The following is a 17118-nucleotide window of genomic DNA, read 5'->3' on the forward strand; positions in this document are numbered from 1 at the left end:
CTGATCTCATCACTGATGTTCATGTGTTCCTGTAGGGAAATAACTGACCCTTGCTCCTGCACACGCCCATCTGGGCTTGTTGGGTAGGTCTTGCGTATGTGGCCCATGTCACAGGAAAAAATGCACCTTTACTGAATCCACAGTAATGAGACTGTCCTTTGCAACAAAAATCCAAAGTAGGCCGATGCAGAACCTGCCAAGTTTGAACATTTGTTTGAATTAAATGTTAAGGATTATGTGTGTTGGAGGGAAACAAAGTTTGCTGAAGTCGTGGGGAGAGGTGTAAAGGACACATCCACTTCACTTCCTCTTCTCATTAAAAAGGAAAGACAGGAATCGCCAAGGCCCAGAGCAGGTAGCCTGTAGGCTTCTTCCTGGAGGTGTAGAATGTAGGTGTAATGAGAGCTGGCTTCAGTGTGTCTGGCACCTGTGTGGGAGAGGGGCTGGAGGGATGGAAGAGGGGAGAGAAAGTGAGCAGAGGGTCAGGTATGAGGGAAGAGGAACCTGAACTTCTGGGCTGAGGGATAGGAGTGCTGGGAATGAAAAAAAGAACAGACTGAGCTCAACTAAGACAGAAATCTGACAGAACTTAGCGACAGGAAAAGGAAAGAATGGCCTGGAAATTCAGAACCTTGTGATCACAAGAGAAGGGGTGCTATTTAATTGGAGGTGCCCTAGGCATCCCATTCTGGACTTCAGGTCTGAAACCTAATGGTCATCTCTGGCAAAAGAGGGTGTGGACAGTAAGAAGAGAGAGGGCCAAGGACTTAGGGGAATTAACCCCATTGAAAAGAGGCAGGAGAGCTGAAGAAGGAACCCTGAGGGAGTCAGTAGAGAGTGAAGAGTGGAGTGTCCACAGTGGGAAGCATCGCTTTGGAGAGGGAGGGGTGGCTGAGGTCTAATCACGTAGGCCTGAGAACAGACATTCACAGAAAAAGAGAACCTCTGACATTTGTTTGGCCAATAATAAAAGTGTCTGCTTATCTTTAGTTTCATATTGATGCCTGCACTTAGCTGTCCTCTTAAAACCCTCAAGGGACCCTTGAGACCAGCGCACACTCCGCATCATATCCAGGGCTTGGGTGGCACCTGTTTCAGCAGAGTCTGGGCCCGCTGTGAGGGCTGTCATGCACCCGGTCTGTCTACCAGCTGCTCTGTGTAGACCCTCACAGGATTGGTGCTGAGGCCAAGCTTGCCACACGGAGGGGCCCCTCCATCCTGGCCCAGGGCTTGAGGGTGGCTGTGGGGTATGCTCTACCATTAGTGGGTGGCAGTGGTCAGCTCGTGACTGGGTCATTTCAATGTGTGGTCTCCTTTCTTTTTGGTCTATTGTCGACCTTTCTTCTCTTTCTTTAAGAAACTGTTTTGTAACATCCCCATCTTGACTCCAGCCTTCCTGTAAGTCACTGGTGACCTTTACTGTCTCCTTTGGCAAAACTCCAGGTGTACCTCCTCTTACTGGATTCTGTTCCCTAGGTCACGTAGAGTTGCTCATTGGTCTCTAATTCTCAGCTTCTCTGTTTGTATTTGTTGGCAGAGGAAGAATGGCCTGATGGACCATGAGGATTTCAGAGCCTGCTTGATTTCCATGGGCTACGATTTGGTAAGTCAGAAGTGGGAATTTCACTAAGACTTGATGTTTTACTGAACTTGGATATTTTCGCAGGCGGTGCTGCCTTAGGGGACACTAGCACATTTGGGATTAGTCCATCTTCATTAAATAGGATAATAGTTTTGAAGGTTGCCTATTACTATATAAAAGTAGTTTCACAGAACCAGAACATATATTTTTATTCAGTAACTAGCTAGATATTAAGCTTTCCTGATGATTTTTAATAGCTTTATTGAGATATAATTCATATACTATACAATTCACCCATTTAAAGTGTATGCTTCAGTGGCTTTTAGTATCCTGAGGATTTTTAAGAGCTTTTTCCTCTAATATTTTAGAAGGTAAAAAGGTTTTAGTAATAAATCAACTAAGAAAGTCTTACATTTTCCTGTGGGCTGTGATAGTGCCGCTCACCTCACTTCTCTGTTACCCACTAATATGTATTTTCAACAAGAGCTGCCTTGATTCCTCTCAGACTTTGAAAGTAACAGTCATGGGAGCCTTCTGAATGGCATGTTACTTGTCTCAGTTGTCATGTGGAAAAGGCCTAACCTTCTCCCTGAATTCCTCTTCCTATGTTCAGGCCCAAAGGAACATGGGTCCCAGGGTGGAAGGAATTCTGACATCCAGGAGCTTCAAGCTTGAAGCCACAGCAACTATTACAGTCATTGGATGGAGTAACCTAGGTCACCCTACTGGAATTTGTTCCAAAGACTGAAAGGGAACGAGGGAATACTTAAGTTTTCATACCAAAAGAAACATGCAGTAGGTGAGAGCAGGAGTGGCTCTGTCCATAGTTGTGTGCTCTTGAAGTACACGGTTTTTTGCAACCTCACTCAGGGTGAAGCCGAATTTGCCCGCATCATGACTCTGGTGGATCCCAACGGACAGGGCACCGTCACCTTCCAGTCCTTCATCGACTTTATGACCAGAGAGACAGCTGATACCGACACCGCTGAGCAGGTCATCGCCTCCTTCCGGATCCTGGCCTCTGATAAGGTCTGCATGACAGATTTTCTTCCGCTTTTGTGATAGTCCACTGCATTATTCTTATAACAGAAGCAGCATTGCAAGTAAAAACCAGGTGATATTAGTGCATGCTGCACTGCATCAGCACTGAATTCAGAAAGCAGCAGGTAAACAGAAAAAACATAGACATCTTGCTCCTGAAATTTGTGCTTGGGCTCATAGTGAGTTTTATGGAAGGAACCAAGAGTGTGTATTTTGTAGTTTTTTTGTGTTTTACAGGTTCAGCCCCATTTTACATTCTGAGTTGGTAGAGAAGACTCAGAAGTAACCACACAATTCAGATGTTATGGGACTGGGACCTCTTAAGGATTAATGACCCTAACTTTGTGCCCACACACTGGAACAAAGTTAAATATAGCTGTCCAATGGTGAAAAAAATTGGCAAGATTTTCATTACATGCAGTCTAGAAACTAAGTAGGAGTTTAATTGCAAGTTCAGAATTTTTAAGTCTCATCCCCCAAACAAAAAATATCTCAGTACGTATAAATTCAGTTTGGGATATGATTTTTTTACCCTGTGTTCTAGCAGAGAAGAAAAGGCAAATAGGGTAATAAAACACATCAGCAGGGCAGTGTTGTTACCTTAAAATGTCAGGTAAGATAAGCTATCATGAAAACTGTAATGTTTATTTTAAATGAATTTTTTTCATGGGGAGGGGTTGAGGTCGTAAACTATGGCAAGATCCAAGCCCCCAAAACCCTATTATAAATCAGTGTGGTATTTGTGGTTCATTTATTTTTACTCTTATCAGCCAGGCTGTTTTACCAGAATTATCCTATTTCCTGTTGGACATGTGACCTTAAAAAAAAAAAAGACTCCATTTTTAAATGTCAGTTTTATTTCATATTATAGGTTTTCTCTAGTGGCAACATGTTTCTAGCTTTTTAATAAGCTGAGTAGGAAAATGACTCCATTTTCTAAAGCACAAATCACATATGTTAAAAAAACCACAACATTGATTATGCTAAACTTTTCTGTGTTGTGTCAGCATATGGAGTGGACCAACTATCCCTCTGGGTTGTAAACTTAAGGTCACAATATTTGTCACTCCCACTGCCTCAGTTTGAGAACTCTCGGTGGCAGTGCAACCTGGGGGAGACCCTGCAGGTGTGGCCTCAGGCGCAAACCTGGCCTGCAGGTGTCAGGTACCAGGCCCACCTGACAGCCTGCCTCTAATCCTTTTTCAACTGAACCAGCGCCAGCATGTGTCAGTGTGAACACACTGCCACAGGCTTTTCGGAGACTGACTTGCAACCCCCTCTCTTGCAGCCGTACATCCTAGCCGAGGAGCTGCGGCGCGAGCTGCCCCCGGACCAGGCGCAGTACTGCCTGGGGCGCATGCCAGCCTACAAGGGCCCGGGCGCCGTGCCGGGGGCCCTGGACTACGCTGCCTTCTCCTCTGCGCTCTATGGGGAGAGCGACCTGTGAGGCCAGGGGCCTGAGCCAGCAGCCACCGCGCAGTGAAAGACTGATAGGCCTGGTCAAGTGAAGGGACAGGGAAAGCTTATGCAGTTCAGTAATGGCCAGCAATGTGATGGCTGAAATTCAGTTTCTGAGATTTATGGCATAGTGTGCTTCATAGGTAGGTTTCTTTATTTCTGAACTGTTAGCTAAATGCAATGAAATATCAGGGTTTTTTGTTTGTTTCTTTGATAAAACAAAGCAAATTACTTGAGTAGTATGAAATTAGGAGGATCTAGGGACAGAAGAAAAGTACAAAATGGGGAACTCCCAAATACCCAGGATTTAAGACCAGGGAAAAAAGGTAAATGTTTGATATCTTTAAAAATATTCTTGTATCTAATAGGCTTATGTGATTATCACTGGGGAAATATATTTGGGATATTAATATTTTACTTTCTTATCCAAAGATTAGCAATATTTAAGTATAAATGGTACTATCGTACCTTTAGTTGAATTTAATATTGTGAGATGGAACTTCCAGGGACTAGAATCAGACTACCCGAAATATCTGTAGTACTTAAACATTTTAAAATAAAGATTATAGTCAGCTCTTCATTGTTTAGGACTATGCAGTCCAGTGAGTGGGTTTCAATGCCTTACTTACCCTCCCAAGTAGAGACCTCAGGAAACACAAGTCAGTCTCATTGCCAGAGAGGAAGATGCAGCCACGAGGTAAAACGAGTGTTTTAGGATTATGTCTTGATTCCAGGTTTCTGTACTTTTCCTAGAGCTCGTTAGTACAGGTTCCCAAAAGATGACTGTAGGTGAGTGCTGTTTTTAAATAAATAGGTTTGTGTAGTGATAGTTCCTAACAGGAGACGAGTCAGAAACTGGCACCCTTATAGCTCACCAGGCCCAACTTCTCCCTTACGCCTTTGGTGTTCTGACCTGGTCAGGAGGAGCTAGTAGGGAAGGGCTCATTCTTAGCAGCAGTAGAGGTAAGTTCTTGCATTGCAGAACCTTTATCTATTTGGGGGGAATTCATTTTGTATAGTAGGAATGACTAGATGCTTTGCCAGCACTCCGCGTGTGGTCACTGCTGTGACTGGATGCCCATCCTATGAGCTCTGGGTCTGGCTCTGTCCACCTGGAGCCCCATTACAGAGGACACCACACAGGCTCCCAGCATCATCTGATCTCTTGAATGTTCATTTGTTCTAATGCTTGAGCTGCCATATGCTATGACTCCCCCCTCTGTTTTTCCATCTTGTTGACAGCTTGTAGAGAATAAAGCAGGAATTCTGTTTACATCTGAGTCCTTAATGATCAGAAAATGGATTATAAACAAACCAAAACAGTTGCAAATGGCAAGTCATGTGTTACTAGAAAAGCAGTAATGTGCCTGTCACCCAGTTTTCTCAGATTTTTGTGGATCTCCACCAACAGCTAGAAATGTAGTATTTTCCATTCATTACCATTTGGTAACTTCATACTTTTACTACATTGGCCCATTTACAACCTTCAACCTTTATAAATTTCATTTAATTTGCTTCATTAAGTAGTTGATAGTTAGCAAATTCCTGAAATACCCGAGTCCTTGTGTGTAATGCCCAAAACTTTGGGTGATATTTAGAGGAAATCTGACTCCTTGTTTTATTTCAAGCAGGTGCTATATTCCAGCCACAAACATTAAGGAAAAACTGGGAAGTCATTTTGCCTTTGAGGCTACTAGGGGGACTTGAGGTACTTTAGGATGGATACAGGTAGCTCATCTACCTAAAATTTTAATTTCTTTACAATATTCAGGCAAGAGAATAGATCAGTACTATCTGCTATTAAATGAAGAAAGGAGATAAATCTCTGAAAAACACTTAATAAACATGTTTATACTCTCATTTTAGAAGTTATTTTTATTTCTGGAGCTGAATTATCAATTAAACTTAATTTGTAAAAGAAAAAGAATCCATGCTTATTTTTTCAAATAACCAGTTTCTTTGGTTAACCACAAACTTCTTCACTTAAAATTTCCAACATAATTAAAAACTCTCATTTGGGTATTTGCCTTTCTTAAAGAATTAGAAACTGGCTTGTTGGGTAGGGGGTGAATTTGGGATGAGGAATTAAAGTGGACTCTATTGGAGACAAGTGATGAATGGACTAGAAGAAGCGGACTGGGAAGGAATTTTTACCTGGGAGATCACTCCAGAACCCTCAGTAGGTATTTTAAAAATATGTGCATACTCAGCCCTACCCTGAATTTCAGGTTGTGAAGGTCTGTGTTAAGACCTGGACATTTTATTTTTTAAAGCTCCATGGAGGATTCTAGTAACCCTCAGTTGCAAACCACTGGATTAAGAGATCAAGGAAAGGGTCATTAGTCATCCAAAGTGTAAGAGAATCAGAGCAGCTCTCACTGGACATGAACTGCCAGGCCAATGCCTGCATCACCTAGTTGGTCACAGAAATGCCTGCAGTAACTTGGTCTTAGATGAGTGCATGCGGCTTGGTGTTCTTTCCTGCTGTGTCTCTGATTCCTGTATGTTCATGAAATAAGCTGGACATGAGCTCGCTGAAGCCTTGAAGTGAAACAAATCTAAATGATACCAAGTCAGAAACTTGTATTTTCAGAAGTCACTAATTGTTGCCAAGCTGACAAATTCACCGTTTCCATGAATTATTTGACAAGAAGGCACCGAGTGTGCCCAGCCATGTCCCTGAGCTTTCTCTCATCCCCCTCAGCCTGCGCAGTGAGCAACTGTCCTGCCTGAGGCGCTTTCCTATTTCAGGTGGAAGCAGCAGAGGGGACAGGGTTTCTACCACTTGGGGTTCATTAATAACTCAATACTTAAGCAACGGACAGACCATCATCTTTCTTAAGGTGGGACTCGAGGTGGTTGTGATTTGTTGGTGAGAAGCCCTCACCAAGGATCCCCAGGGCCTTACTGTCATTTCCACGTTATCTCCTCAGCAGTGCAGACTTCCCGGGTGGAAAACAGATGAGCAGAAGAAATGCTTGAGGATCCTCCAAGCCACACCTGCAAGTTCGTGTACATGGCTGGGGCCTTCCAAGAGGTCAAAGTGGCAGATGTACAGATAGACACACAACGTGTTTTTACAAGGCTAGCTACCAGAACAGAGAAAAAGTCTCTCTATAAATGTGTAGTAGCTGGAGAGGGAAAAAAGAGATTTGTTGAATACTCAGTATGAACAATAAAATGGTGTTTATGGCCAGCATTTAATTGTATTATTTTGAAATCACCTGAGTGACCACTGGTGAAGACCAAAACTGGCTGAGCCTCATTGGCACTGCCTTCCCCTTGGGCTGCGTACTCACTACTGCAGGCCCCTTCCAGTGCTCACTTGGTTACTTAATTGGACCTTCCTTTCCAGGCAGCGCCAGAAAACAATAATGGTTAGTTCACGTAATTCTTTTATTAATTTTTTATTTTTTTTCAAAATCAGGACCTTTATTTTTGATGGTGACCAAAGGTCCCTTTGAGCTCAGGCACATTGAGGTGTCAGAGGAGAGTGGGTCAGAGGAGGCAGGAGAGGGCCTTGCCTGGCAGCGACTTCCTAAGGGGAGGAGAAGCGGCCACAGAACAGGATGCTGCTGGTCTTGCTGTGCTGGATGAAGAAGAGGAAGGGGCGGTCGGCACAGAACCTGGGCGTCCTTAGGGCGCAGCGAAGCATCATGATGGCCACCGTGGCTGCTGAGGCCTCCGTGCCTTCCTCGTTGACCTCCACAAAGGACTTGTGCACGACCTTGGACAGAAACAGGTTTCTCCCCGACGACATCCCAGAGAAGTCTGCTCTGTTCTGCTCAAAGGCATCGGTCATGCCCAGTGAGCAGAGGACGTCCTTCATGTCATACTTCTCCTCCAGCTGGAACCGTGGGAGGAGCACTTCCACCTCCCCTTCGTCCATCATGTCGGGCCTGGTCCACTCTGCAAATTTCTCATAGGTGAGCTGCCTTTCCACCGTTTCCAGGTCGACGTTCTCATTGGGAAGCATGATGATCATGTTCAGCTCTCTGCCGACGTAGGGCAGCACCAGAATCTTGGTGAATATTTCTCTGATGTAGGTCATGTTAAAGGTAGATTTCTTAAACATCATTTGCACAGGTTTCTGCTCATTCTTGCTGACTTTAAACGGTCTCTCCTGGGTGTGCTCCTTGTTAAACTGACATTCCCAGGTTCCTTTGAAGTAGATGGCGTTCACAAGAACCAGAGGAGTACCTGGATTAATGGAACCTGGAGACAGCACCTCTGTAATTTTACCTTCGGTCTTGTTCACCACCCAGGTGTTGATGTGTTTCCTGGCCTCCTCTGCAGCTTTGAAGAAGTCCAGCTCTTCCATCTCCGCTTGGTAGAATTTGTGGCAGGAATCTTTGAAAGATAAGCTGAAGTCATAAGACTTTTCTCCGAAGAGCCTGTTGGCAGTTCTAAGCAAGTACTGTGTGCCAGTCCTGTTAACCTTGGCGAGAAGTGACTGGAAGCACTGGTGGACATCACCTCTGCCACTGCTTTTACTTAAAGAAAGTGTCTGGGCCATCTGGGCTGCGGTGTTCCCCTCTGCCCCCACAAGGACCATGGCCAGGGCAGAGGAGATGCTGAAGGGCGAGAAAAACACATTCTTCGATTTGTCTTCACCTAGCTTTTTCAGAAGGTTTATGGCAAAAGTGCCATTTGCTTCAGACAGAGCGTCCATGACGGGGAGCCTGGGAGTGTGGGTGACACGGTGGGTGTGAGCACAGAGCGGCGGGAGGCGGCGCGGCTGCTAGGCCTCCCACGTAATTCTTTTAAATCACCTTTATCTTAAAACTTGGCCTTTAAAGGAAAACAAAAGTGAAAAAACTTAGTTCTGTGGGGAGGAAAAAACTTTCCACGACCCTCATCGTTCTTCTGGCTCGTCTAAAAAACAGACATGAGACAGGTTAACAAGAGAAAATTGCCAAATTTAACACGTACATGTGTATGGGAAGCCCACATACAGGAGCGAGTCCGAGACACCCCACATGCAGGAGAGGTTCAGAGATAGAAAAAGAATCAATGGAGCAGATGGTGCAAATTGAGTCAACTGATCTTTCCAGTGCCATGTCCTGCAGAGAGAGATGGCAAATCTCTCAGCGCAGAGGGAAAGGGGAGCACGGCCTCCCGTGGTGACATGCGACAATAAAACAGCTGCAAAGTTCCTTTACATACTTTTTGACTACCGTGGACCCAGTGCCACGGCCATATCCCACAGGCTCACCAGACACCGCTCATTTAGTAGGCCACGTGGACAATCACAGGGTGACTTTGGGGGTCTAGATCTTGAGATTAGGAAAGGATTTTAGAAGGGGAGGTGGTGGGCTCACCTTTCTTCTGGAGAAAGCCACGGGTCAACCCCGACAGACCCCAGAAACAGCAATACCTTGTTCCAGATCTGGCCCTCCGTTAACATTCTTAGGACCCTGACTAGCAGGACACAAAAATAACCTGATGGGTCTGACACACATAAGCAAGCCCACAGAATAATGTGTAAAGCTGGAATTCCGACTTACTACTGGCCTACAATGAGAGATGGATATTTATGTTCACTGATCAGTGCTTCTTTGCCCCAAACAACCAGGGGGTTGTATGACGTCTTATCTCTACACAATGGGTTTGAACTGTGGGATAGGCTAGATGAGGGTGAGGGTGAAGGTGAAGGTGGGAAGTGGGCTAGCAGATTATCACCAAAATAAGACAGTAGATTCTCTCCTAGAGAAAGGAGGCTTTGCTTCAGTGTTCTCACCCCAACTACAGATGCATTTCTATTATTTCCTAGGGCTACTGGTTATAACCAAGTACCACAAAATGGGTGGCCAAAAACAACAAAAATGTATTGTCTGGTAGTTTTGGAAATTAGAAGTCCAAAATCAAGGTGTCAATAGGGCCATGTTCCCTCTGAAACCTACAGGGGAGAATCCTTCCTCGTCTCTCCTAGCTTTGGATTTTTCTGGCACTCCCTGGGTTCCTCGGTTTGTAGGTGCATCACACCATCACACCAATCTCTGCCTTTGATGTCACATGGTTGTTTTCTTCCTGTGTGTCTCTCCATTTCTTACAAGGATACCAGTCATATTGGACTAAAGATCCACTCTACTCCTATAAGACCTCATCTTAACTAATTACATCTGCAATAACCTCATTTCTGAATAAGTTTCCATCTGAAGTGCTGGGGTTTAGGACTTGAACATATCTTTTTGGGGACACAATTCAACCCAGAACAGTATTTTTGGGACTCTTCTTTAAATTGTGTGTTTGTGTACTAGGAATCCTCTGCCCCGTTAGACACTATGTATTCCTTTAACCTTGTTGCCCTCTTATGACCAAGACAATACTGAATGGTGACTTGCTCAAAACAGAGACTGATACACAATTCCTGGAATTTCTGCTAGGATAGGGGATAGTAAATGACTAGCTGCCTGGAAGATTATTTTCCAAGAGACAAATCAACAAACTTTCCGAGATAGGTGATAATTTAAAAATTAGCCCTTAAAATCTTAAGACACATTCTCTCCCCTCTCCCCCCTCCCCTCAGTATGACCATCTTTGGTAAGAATGCTATTCAGTGTTACTCATTTTGTAGACTAAGAAATTGAGGTATAGCACCGCCCGGCGTGGCTCAGCGGTTGAGCATCGACCTAGGACCAGGCGATTGGGGTTCGATTCCCGGTCAGGGCATATGCCCGGGTTGCGGGTTCAATCAATGACCCTCTCATCATTGATGTTTCTATCTTTCTCCCTCTCCTTTCCTCTCTGAAATCAATAAAGATATATTTAAAAAAATAAAATAACAAATAAATTGAGGTATAATTAGATGCAGAATGAGAATGGTAAGCAAACTTGTGCTTAATTAGGTCTGTGTTATTTTTTCAGCCACCTGTTTCCCCCCCCGCGTGTCCCACGCTCACCGTCGCTGCCGGCCCCTGTTCTTAGATCCTCGGGCCAAACGGCCTTGCCCGGCGCTTTCTCTTTCGCCCCGCTTCTTCTGCGCGGCTCCCACACCCCGGGGCCTGCGGCGCCCCTGGCCCCGAGCGCGGGCTTCCGTGTGGTTACTCTCCCGCTCGGCCGTCAGTCTGAACTCGGTCGCGAGGGGCTGCAGGCGCGGGATGCGCGGTAGGCCGTCTGTGCATCCAACGTCCCCACACAGCGGGAGCTCAGGAAATGCTTTCTGTCCTAAGTGACGGTGAACACGCACCTCGCCTAGCGCCGGCTTTACTCAGGTCTCGGGCCTGCACCGCACACGCGGCGCTAGACAGCACCCGCGTCCACGCGGGGACACGCCAGCGGCCACGCGGCCGCGCTTCCAGATCCGGGGCGCGGCGGGCGCGGCGCCTCGCCAGGACCCGGCCCCCGACTACATCTCCCAGAGAGCCCTGGGGCCGGCCTCCGGCGATTGGTTGAGACCGACAGCCAATTGGGCCGCGAGGAGCTCGCACAGACCAATCACAGTCCCGGGGCGGGAGCTCCTTGCAGAGGCTCGGTGGCGCCAGAAACTCTCCCAGTCCTGAGGCGGTGGATCTCGGGGCGGACGTCACTGGCTTTCTCGGGCCCCGGCCTCCCGGCCCTCTCGGCGCTGGCCGGCGCCGCTCTCCACCGTTCCCTGTGGAGACTCGCCCGCTGCGCCCCGCGCCTGAGGAGGAGGAGCAGACCCCGCGGCATGTCGCCCGCGCGGGAGGAGCGCACGCCCTCGGGTAAAGCTCGGCCCGGCCCGGGCTGCGCCGCTTCCAGACTCCTGCCGCCCGCCCCCAGCCCTCCCACCCCGACACGCCCGGAGGCGTCCCGTGGGCGTGCGGGCGGCGCCCCTGGGCTCCGGGAGCAGCCCGAGCTCCACGTGTCTCTCCGCTCCTCCCCTGCCGGCACCCCGTCCACCCCCCTGGCACCCCGTCCATCGCCCCCCCCCGGCACCCCGTCCATCCCCCCCCCGGCATCCCCCCCGGCACCCCGTCCATCCTCCCCCCCCCCCCGGCACCCCGGCACCTCGCCCACCACCGCCCCCCCTCCCGGCACCCCGTCCATCCTCCCCCCCCCCCCCCCGGCACCCCGGCACCTCGCCCACCCCACCCCCGGCACCTCTCCCTTCCCCGCCAGCACCCCGTCCAGTCCATCCCCCAGCTGGTACCCCATCCATCTCCCCGGCACCCCTGCCTTCACCCCTGGCACCTAGTCCACCTCCCCGGCACCCCTCCCTTCCCCGTCAGCCACCCTCCCCCCCCCCCCCGCCACTCTCCCTTCCCGGCACGCACCCCTCCCTTCTCCTCCGGGCACCCAGTCCTTTCCCTCCTGCACCGGGTCCTTCCCCACCGGAACCCCGTCCCCTCTCGACAAACCGGCGCTCACCCCTCTTTTCGTGCGGGGGAGACTCTCGGATGCGGGAGTAAGCGCCGCGCTGCCGGCCTGTTTGAGCGCGAAGTCTCTTGCCCGTGGGCAGGTACCGAGCGCTCCATGCTCCGCCGAGGGAGCCCGGGGCCGAGAGACGGGAGGGGACCCAGAGCTACTTAAACTACGACGACCGTGTATTTTGCACTCCAGGGGCAGAGCGCTCATTCTGCGTCGGGGGAAAAACAACTGGTTAGTAGGAGAGCTGGGTGTCATCTCCGCTTTAGGATGAGCCGTGGGCCTCAGAGGGCATCCTGGCTGGAGTCTGGGCGCAGGTGCACCCAGACGCGCGGGACGAGGTGGGCAGGGCAGAGCCCAGGGCCTGCGAGGGGGCTGCGCAGTAGCCACGCCGGAGAGGAGGGTGGCGCCGCTCACCACTGCAGGGAAGCCTCCCGGGGAGCCGGGACCCTGCCGATCCTACGTCCTCCTAAGTGGGGCGGCTACAGCTGTTCTTGACGCTCGTGGAACTGAGACGGAGAAAGGCTTGCTCACTTGCTATCAGGCCTGTCCCTCTCATAGGGTATCGTGTAGTTATTTGGATAACATCTCTTACTTGGGACTTCGGGCTTTCTCTGCCCCACTTAATCGAAAAGGAAATGGGTGACTTCCCTTTGGTGTGAATGTGTCAGCAGCAGAATGCGTCTGGCTAAGTGGGGGACTGCAGAACTGTATAGGAATATAGTGTTCGCTGAAAAGATGTTAGGGAGTCTGCTGTAAAAGTACACAATGTTCTAGACCTAATGGACTGAATGTGCATAAATAGGGTTTGGGGGGGGTTCTTCATGGAAGAGAAATGTTTCAATGACTGCTCATCCTGACTTACTCTCATGCGGGGGTTCTGCCAGGGCCATGGTGATTAGAAACAGCTGAAAGATAATCCCCGACTGGAAAAGCTTGGGGAATACCTGAGGCTAAGAACAGTGAACACTTAATTTAAGCCAAGACATTTTATGTATCCTCTAAAGGATGAGTAAGCATGGGGGTACTGTAGAAGCAGAGAGCTTTTTAAGGACCTCAGTTGCAGAGTTTTGTATTCTGTCCATGCAGTTCCCATTCATACTTGTTCTGTTATATTTTCCCTTTTATCTCTATTTTCTGTTTTTAAAATATATATTTTTTATTGATTTCAGAGAGAGGAAGGGAGAGCGAAAGAGATGGAAACATCAATGATGAGAGAGAGTCATTAATTGGCTGCCTCCTGTAAGTCCCCTCCTGGGGATCGAGCCCCCAGCCTGGGTATGTGCCCTGACTGGGAATCGGACCTCCATCTCAATGCTCAACTGCTGAACCATGCTGGCTGGGCTTATCTCTGTTTTCTATTCCATAGGTAGCCTGTTTCACGTATTTCCATGTATTGTATGTTTGTTTGTACTCTAGTTTGTGTATATATGTATTTTTAATTTATGTAAATAGTATCATGGTAGTTAACCATTTCTGACTTTTCACTCAGTATTCCAGCCTTACAGCACAGCAACCCAGTGGTCTACCTGGTTACCACTGTGTAGTTTTCCACATGAGCATTCATCACATTTACTTTGCCATGTCCCAACCCACGTGGTCTCCAAATTGCCATTCCTACAGTAATCCTTTTAGTGTTCTCTATGAGTCTGTGTGAGAGTTTGGGAAATATACCCAGAGTGAGATTGCTGGGTTTCTGCATGCTTAATTTTACTAAGTCCTGCTAGGCTGCTCTTTAAAATGGCTCTGTCTGCATTCCAGCAGGCATACTTGAGGTTTCATATTTTCTTTGGCATTATCCAATCTTCTAATTATTGCCCATCTATTGGATGTAAATTATTATGTTTTAATTCACAACTCTGATAGCTGGTGAGTTTGAGCTCTCTTCATATAGTTGTTGGTTATTATTGTTTTCTCCCTCCCTTTACTTGCCTATTCGTATCTTTTGCCCATTTTTCTATTTGATTTCTTATTAATTTGTAGGAGTTCCTTGTACATTATACATATTAGTCCTTTTTAGTTTTAGACATTGCAGAATCTTCCTCTAATCCATAATCTATTTATTATTTTTGTCTGTGGTTTCTTTTCTTTTTTAAAAATTTTATTTTTCGATTACAGTTTATACTCTATTATTTTGTCTTAGTTTCAGGTGTACAGCATAGTGGTTAGACAATCATACTTTACAAAGTGATTCCCTCAATAATTCTAGTACCCACCTGGCACCATACATAGTTATTACAATATTATTGACTGTATTCCATGTGCTGTACTTTACATCCCTGTGACTATTTTGTAATTGCCAATTTGTATTTCTCAATCCCTTCACCTTTTATACCCATTCCCCTAGCCCGCCTACCATCTGGCAAACCATCAGTCTGATCTTTGTGTATATGAGTCTGTTTCTGTTTTGTTTGTTCATTTATTTTGTTCTTTAGATTCCACATATAAGTGAAATCATCTGCTATTTGTCTTTCTCTGACTGACTTATTTCACTTAGCACAATGCATTCTAGGTCTATCTATACTGCCACAAATGGTAAGATTTTATACTTTTTATGACTGAGTAATATTCTAGTGTGTATGTGTATATATACATACACACACACAACTTTTTTACCCACTGTGGTGAGTTTCATTTAAGAAATTCTCAGTTCGTGTGTAATCAAAAAAAAATTTTTTTTCAACATTACATGTTGGGCTTTTTGAGTCTTAAGAAGTCTTTATTCTAAGTAATAAAGATTTTCTATGTTATACTTGCCTTATTCTATGATATTGGGTTCATCACATATTATATTTGGTGGGCCAAGTAACCTCTTTCTACTTTTTCAAAATTAATTTAGCTCTTTGTGGGCTTTTAGTCTTCCACATAAATAATACAATAAGTTTGTCAAATTTCTCATAAAAATCAGATGTTTTGTTTAGTGTTTTAAAAAAAACCTTTGATCTCTCATATCTCACAACTCTTAAAAAGATTTTGGCATTTGTAATGTATGGGGACAAGGGTGTCTTATGGTAAGTAGTGAACTGTCTTAAAGACTGAGAACAGTTTATATTTCTGGATTGAAAAGTGAGTAAATGCAGTGCGGGCCCCCTGGAAAAATGCTTAGACTTTTTATGAAAACGGGAGGAGCAGAGTCCCATTCCCACTGTCAGATTTGCTATGAGTAGAAGATGCCGGCTACTGATGAGGCAGACCAGGATGGGGGAAGGTGTGGCTTTTCTTATGTCAGTTTCTCCTTTCTCCTTCCTGTCTATTAAGCGCCTGTGCACTTGCTCGGTGCAAGAGAGAGAAAGACAAAGGCATATAAGTAATATATTGATTGAACATTTTGCTGATGCCAAAGGGCATGTTGTGGAAAAGAGTGCATTTTTTTTTTTCCTGTAAGGTTTGGATACTTTTTAAATTAAATTACAAATGTATGACCTCTTACCCCCACATTCACACCCTGCTCTCCAACCAGTTTGGTGAGACAATCACCCGCTTAAGCTCACATAATTTCATTTCAGGGTGGATTGCTGCTATGTTCTTTTAAGAAGAAAGGAATTCAGTTGGGCATATAGGTTAAAGTTTTTAACCTTTTTTAAAATTCCCCATTTGAAACTCTCTGCATTTTATTGTTTTCACTGAGTATTGCCTTCTTTCTGCCAGACTGAGGTTCATTTCCAAACCTGCATATTTGCCATTCCTGCCTCCTACCCCAACTTGAATAGGACTGAGAGCTTCACGCTTTTGTGATGTTTTTCATGGCCCACTGGACTTTGCATTATATAGAACACAACCTTTAGAGTTTCAGCCCTAGCTCTACTCCTTAGCTATGTGATGATAACGACACACTCAGAGCAGTAGTTAAGTATATATGTCTCCTTTCATGACTTGTATTATCACAGTTCCCATAATAAAGGCAGGACTGATATTTCCTTATTATGTCTGAAACCCTATCGCTACTTATGGGACCTGGGTCTCGAGCCCAGATATCTGTTTTTACTCATCCTGTCAGCATTAGTTTAGTCATATGAAACTCTGGGTGCGTATTAGCAGATAGGACAGTCACATCGTGGAGTGTCCACATTAAATGCCACACCTGACTTTGCTCTGTTGACTTTAGCTTGAAATGACTGGATTGCTCCCTGATGCCTACCTGTTTTTCTGGCCTTTCTGTTACACATGTCTCATTCATTACACCCTACCTTTTCTTCACATTTCCCAAAAGTGATTTTCCCCCCCCCTTTGGTACTTGCAGTATTACTGGTGAGATCTTTGTACCTTAACTTTGTTCTTTTCAAAAAGTGTTTTCTTTCACTTGCAAGCTCAGTAATGAGCCAGTGAGTTGGTTTCGGAAAGGAATAGTGAACCATGAAAAAAATATAATGCTCTTTGGGAAAGAAACTAGATACTTGCAAATTGGCTGTACTTGCTACTGGAGCAAACTTCCCGAAGCCTGCTTGGAGTAATTCACTCAAAACAGCTGTTAGCCACCTTGTGGCCCTGTTCCTGTTTTATGTCCCCAAGACTCTGGACATTAGTAAGACAGGTCAGGGCTGTAAATTCGCACCCAGTGCCAGCTTACATGTAGTCATCCGTTTCTGGTTTGCTTTTAAATGACCTCTTCTTTCTCATCTTCCCTCACCTTTTTGCCATCTCCGTTAAGGAAATATTCATTGAACACTTAGGTGCCAGGTACTGTCCTGGGTGTTGCTAGGGACAGAGCT

General features: G+C 46.2%; 2 protein-coding genes and 1 pseudogene across 9 annotated transcripts in view; 2 read left to right on the plus strand and 1 right to left on the minus strand.

Moving 5' to 3' along the window:
• Positions 1 to 5647, plus strand: part of ACTN2 (actinin alpha 2) — a 69841-nt gene extending 64194 nt beyond the window's left edge. For both annotated transcript variants that reach the window (XM_081123917.1, XM_081123916.1), the window contains exons 19-21: positions 1538 to 1603; positions 2453 to 2611; positions 3912 to 5647. In XM_081123917.1, the coding sequence (XP_080980043.1) occupies positions 1538 to 1603; positions 2453 to 2611; positions 3912 to 4070 (384 nt within the window). In that variant the 3' untranslated portion in view covers positions 4071 to 5647. The remainder of the gene's footprint in view (positions 1 to 1537; positions 1604 to 2452; positions 2612 to 3911) is intronic.
• A 1815-nt stretch (positions 5648 to 7462) lies between these two features.
• Positions 7463 to 11705, minus strand: LOC308550443 (serpin B6 pseudogene; annotated as a pseudogene). Its single transcript, XR_014000666.1, has 2 exons — positions 10984 to 11705; positions 7463 to 8872 (listed from the first exon to the last, which is right to left on the minus strand). The product of XR_014000666.1 is annotated as a serpin B6 pseudogene (transcript).
• Positions 11580 to 17118, plus strand: part of MTR (5-methyltetrahydrofolate-homocysteine methyltransferase) — a 94118-nt gene continuing 88579 nt past the window's right edge. For 2 of the 6 annotated variants that reach the window (XM_081124267.1, XM_081124268.1), the window contains exons 1-2: positions 11651 to 11766; positions 12605 to 12643. In XM_081124267.1, coding sequence (XP_080980393.1) covers positions 11733 to 11766; positions 12605 to 12643 — 73 coding nt within the window. In that variant the 5' untranslated portion in view covers positions 11651 to 11732. Of the gene's footprint in view, positions 11767 to 12503; positions 12644 to 17118 lie in introns of all 6 variants that reach the window. The other 4 variants (XM_081124266.1, XM_081124270.1, XM_081124269.1 and 1 more) reach the window with 4 other exon arrangements.

The sequence above is a fragment of the Miniopterus schreibersii genome (genome assembly GCF_964146895.1).
Source record: "Miniopterus schreibersii genome assembly, chromosome: 21".
In the NCBI taxonomy this organism is placed as follows: domain Eukaryota; kingdom Metazoa; phylum Chordata; class Mammalia; order Chiroptera; family Miniopteridae; genus Miniopterus; species Miniopterus schreibersii.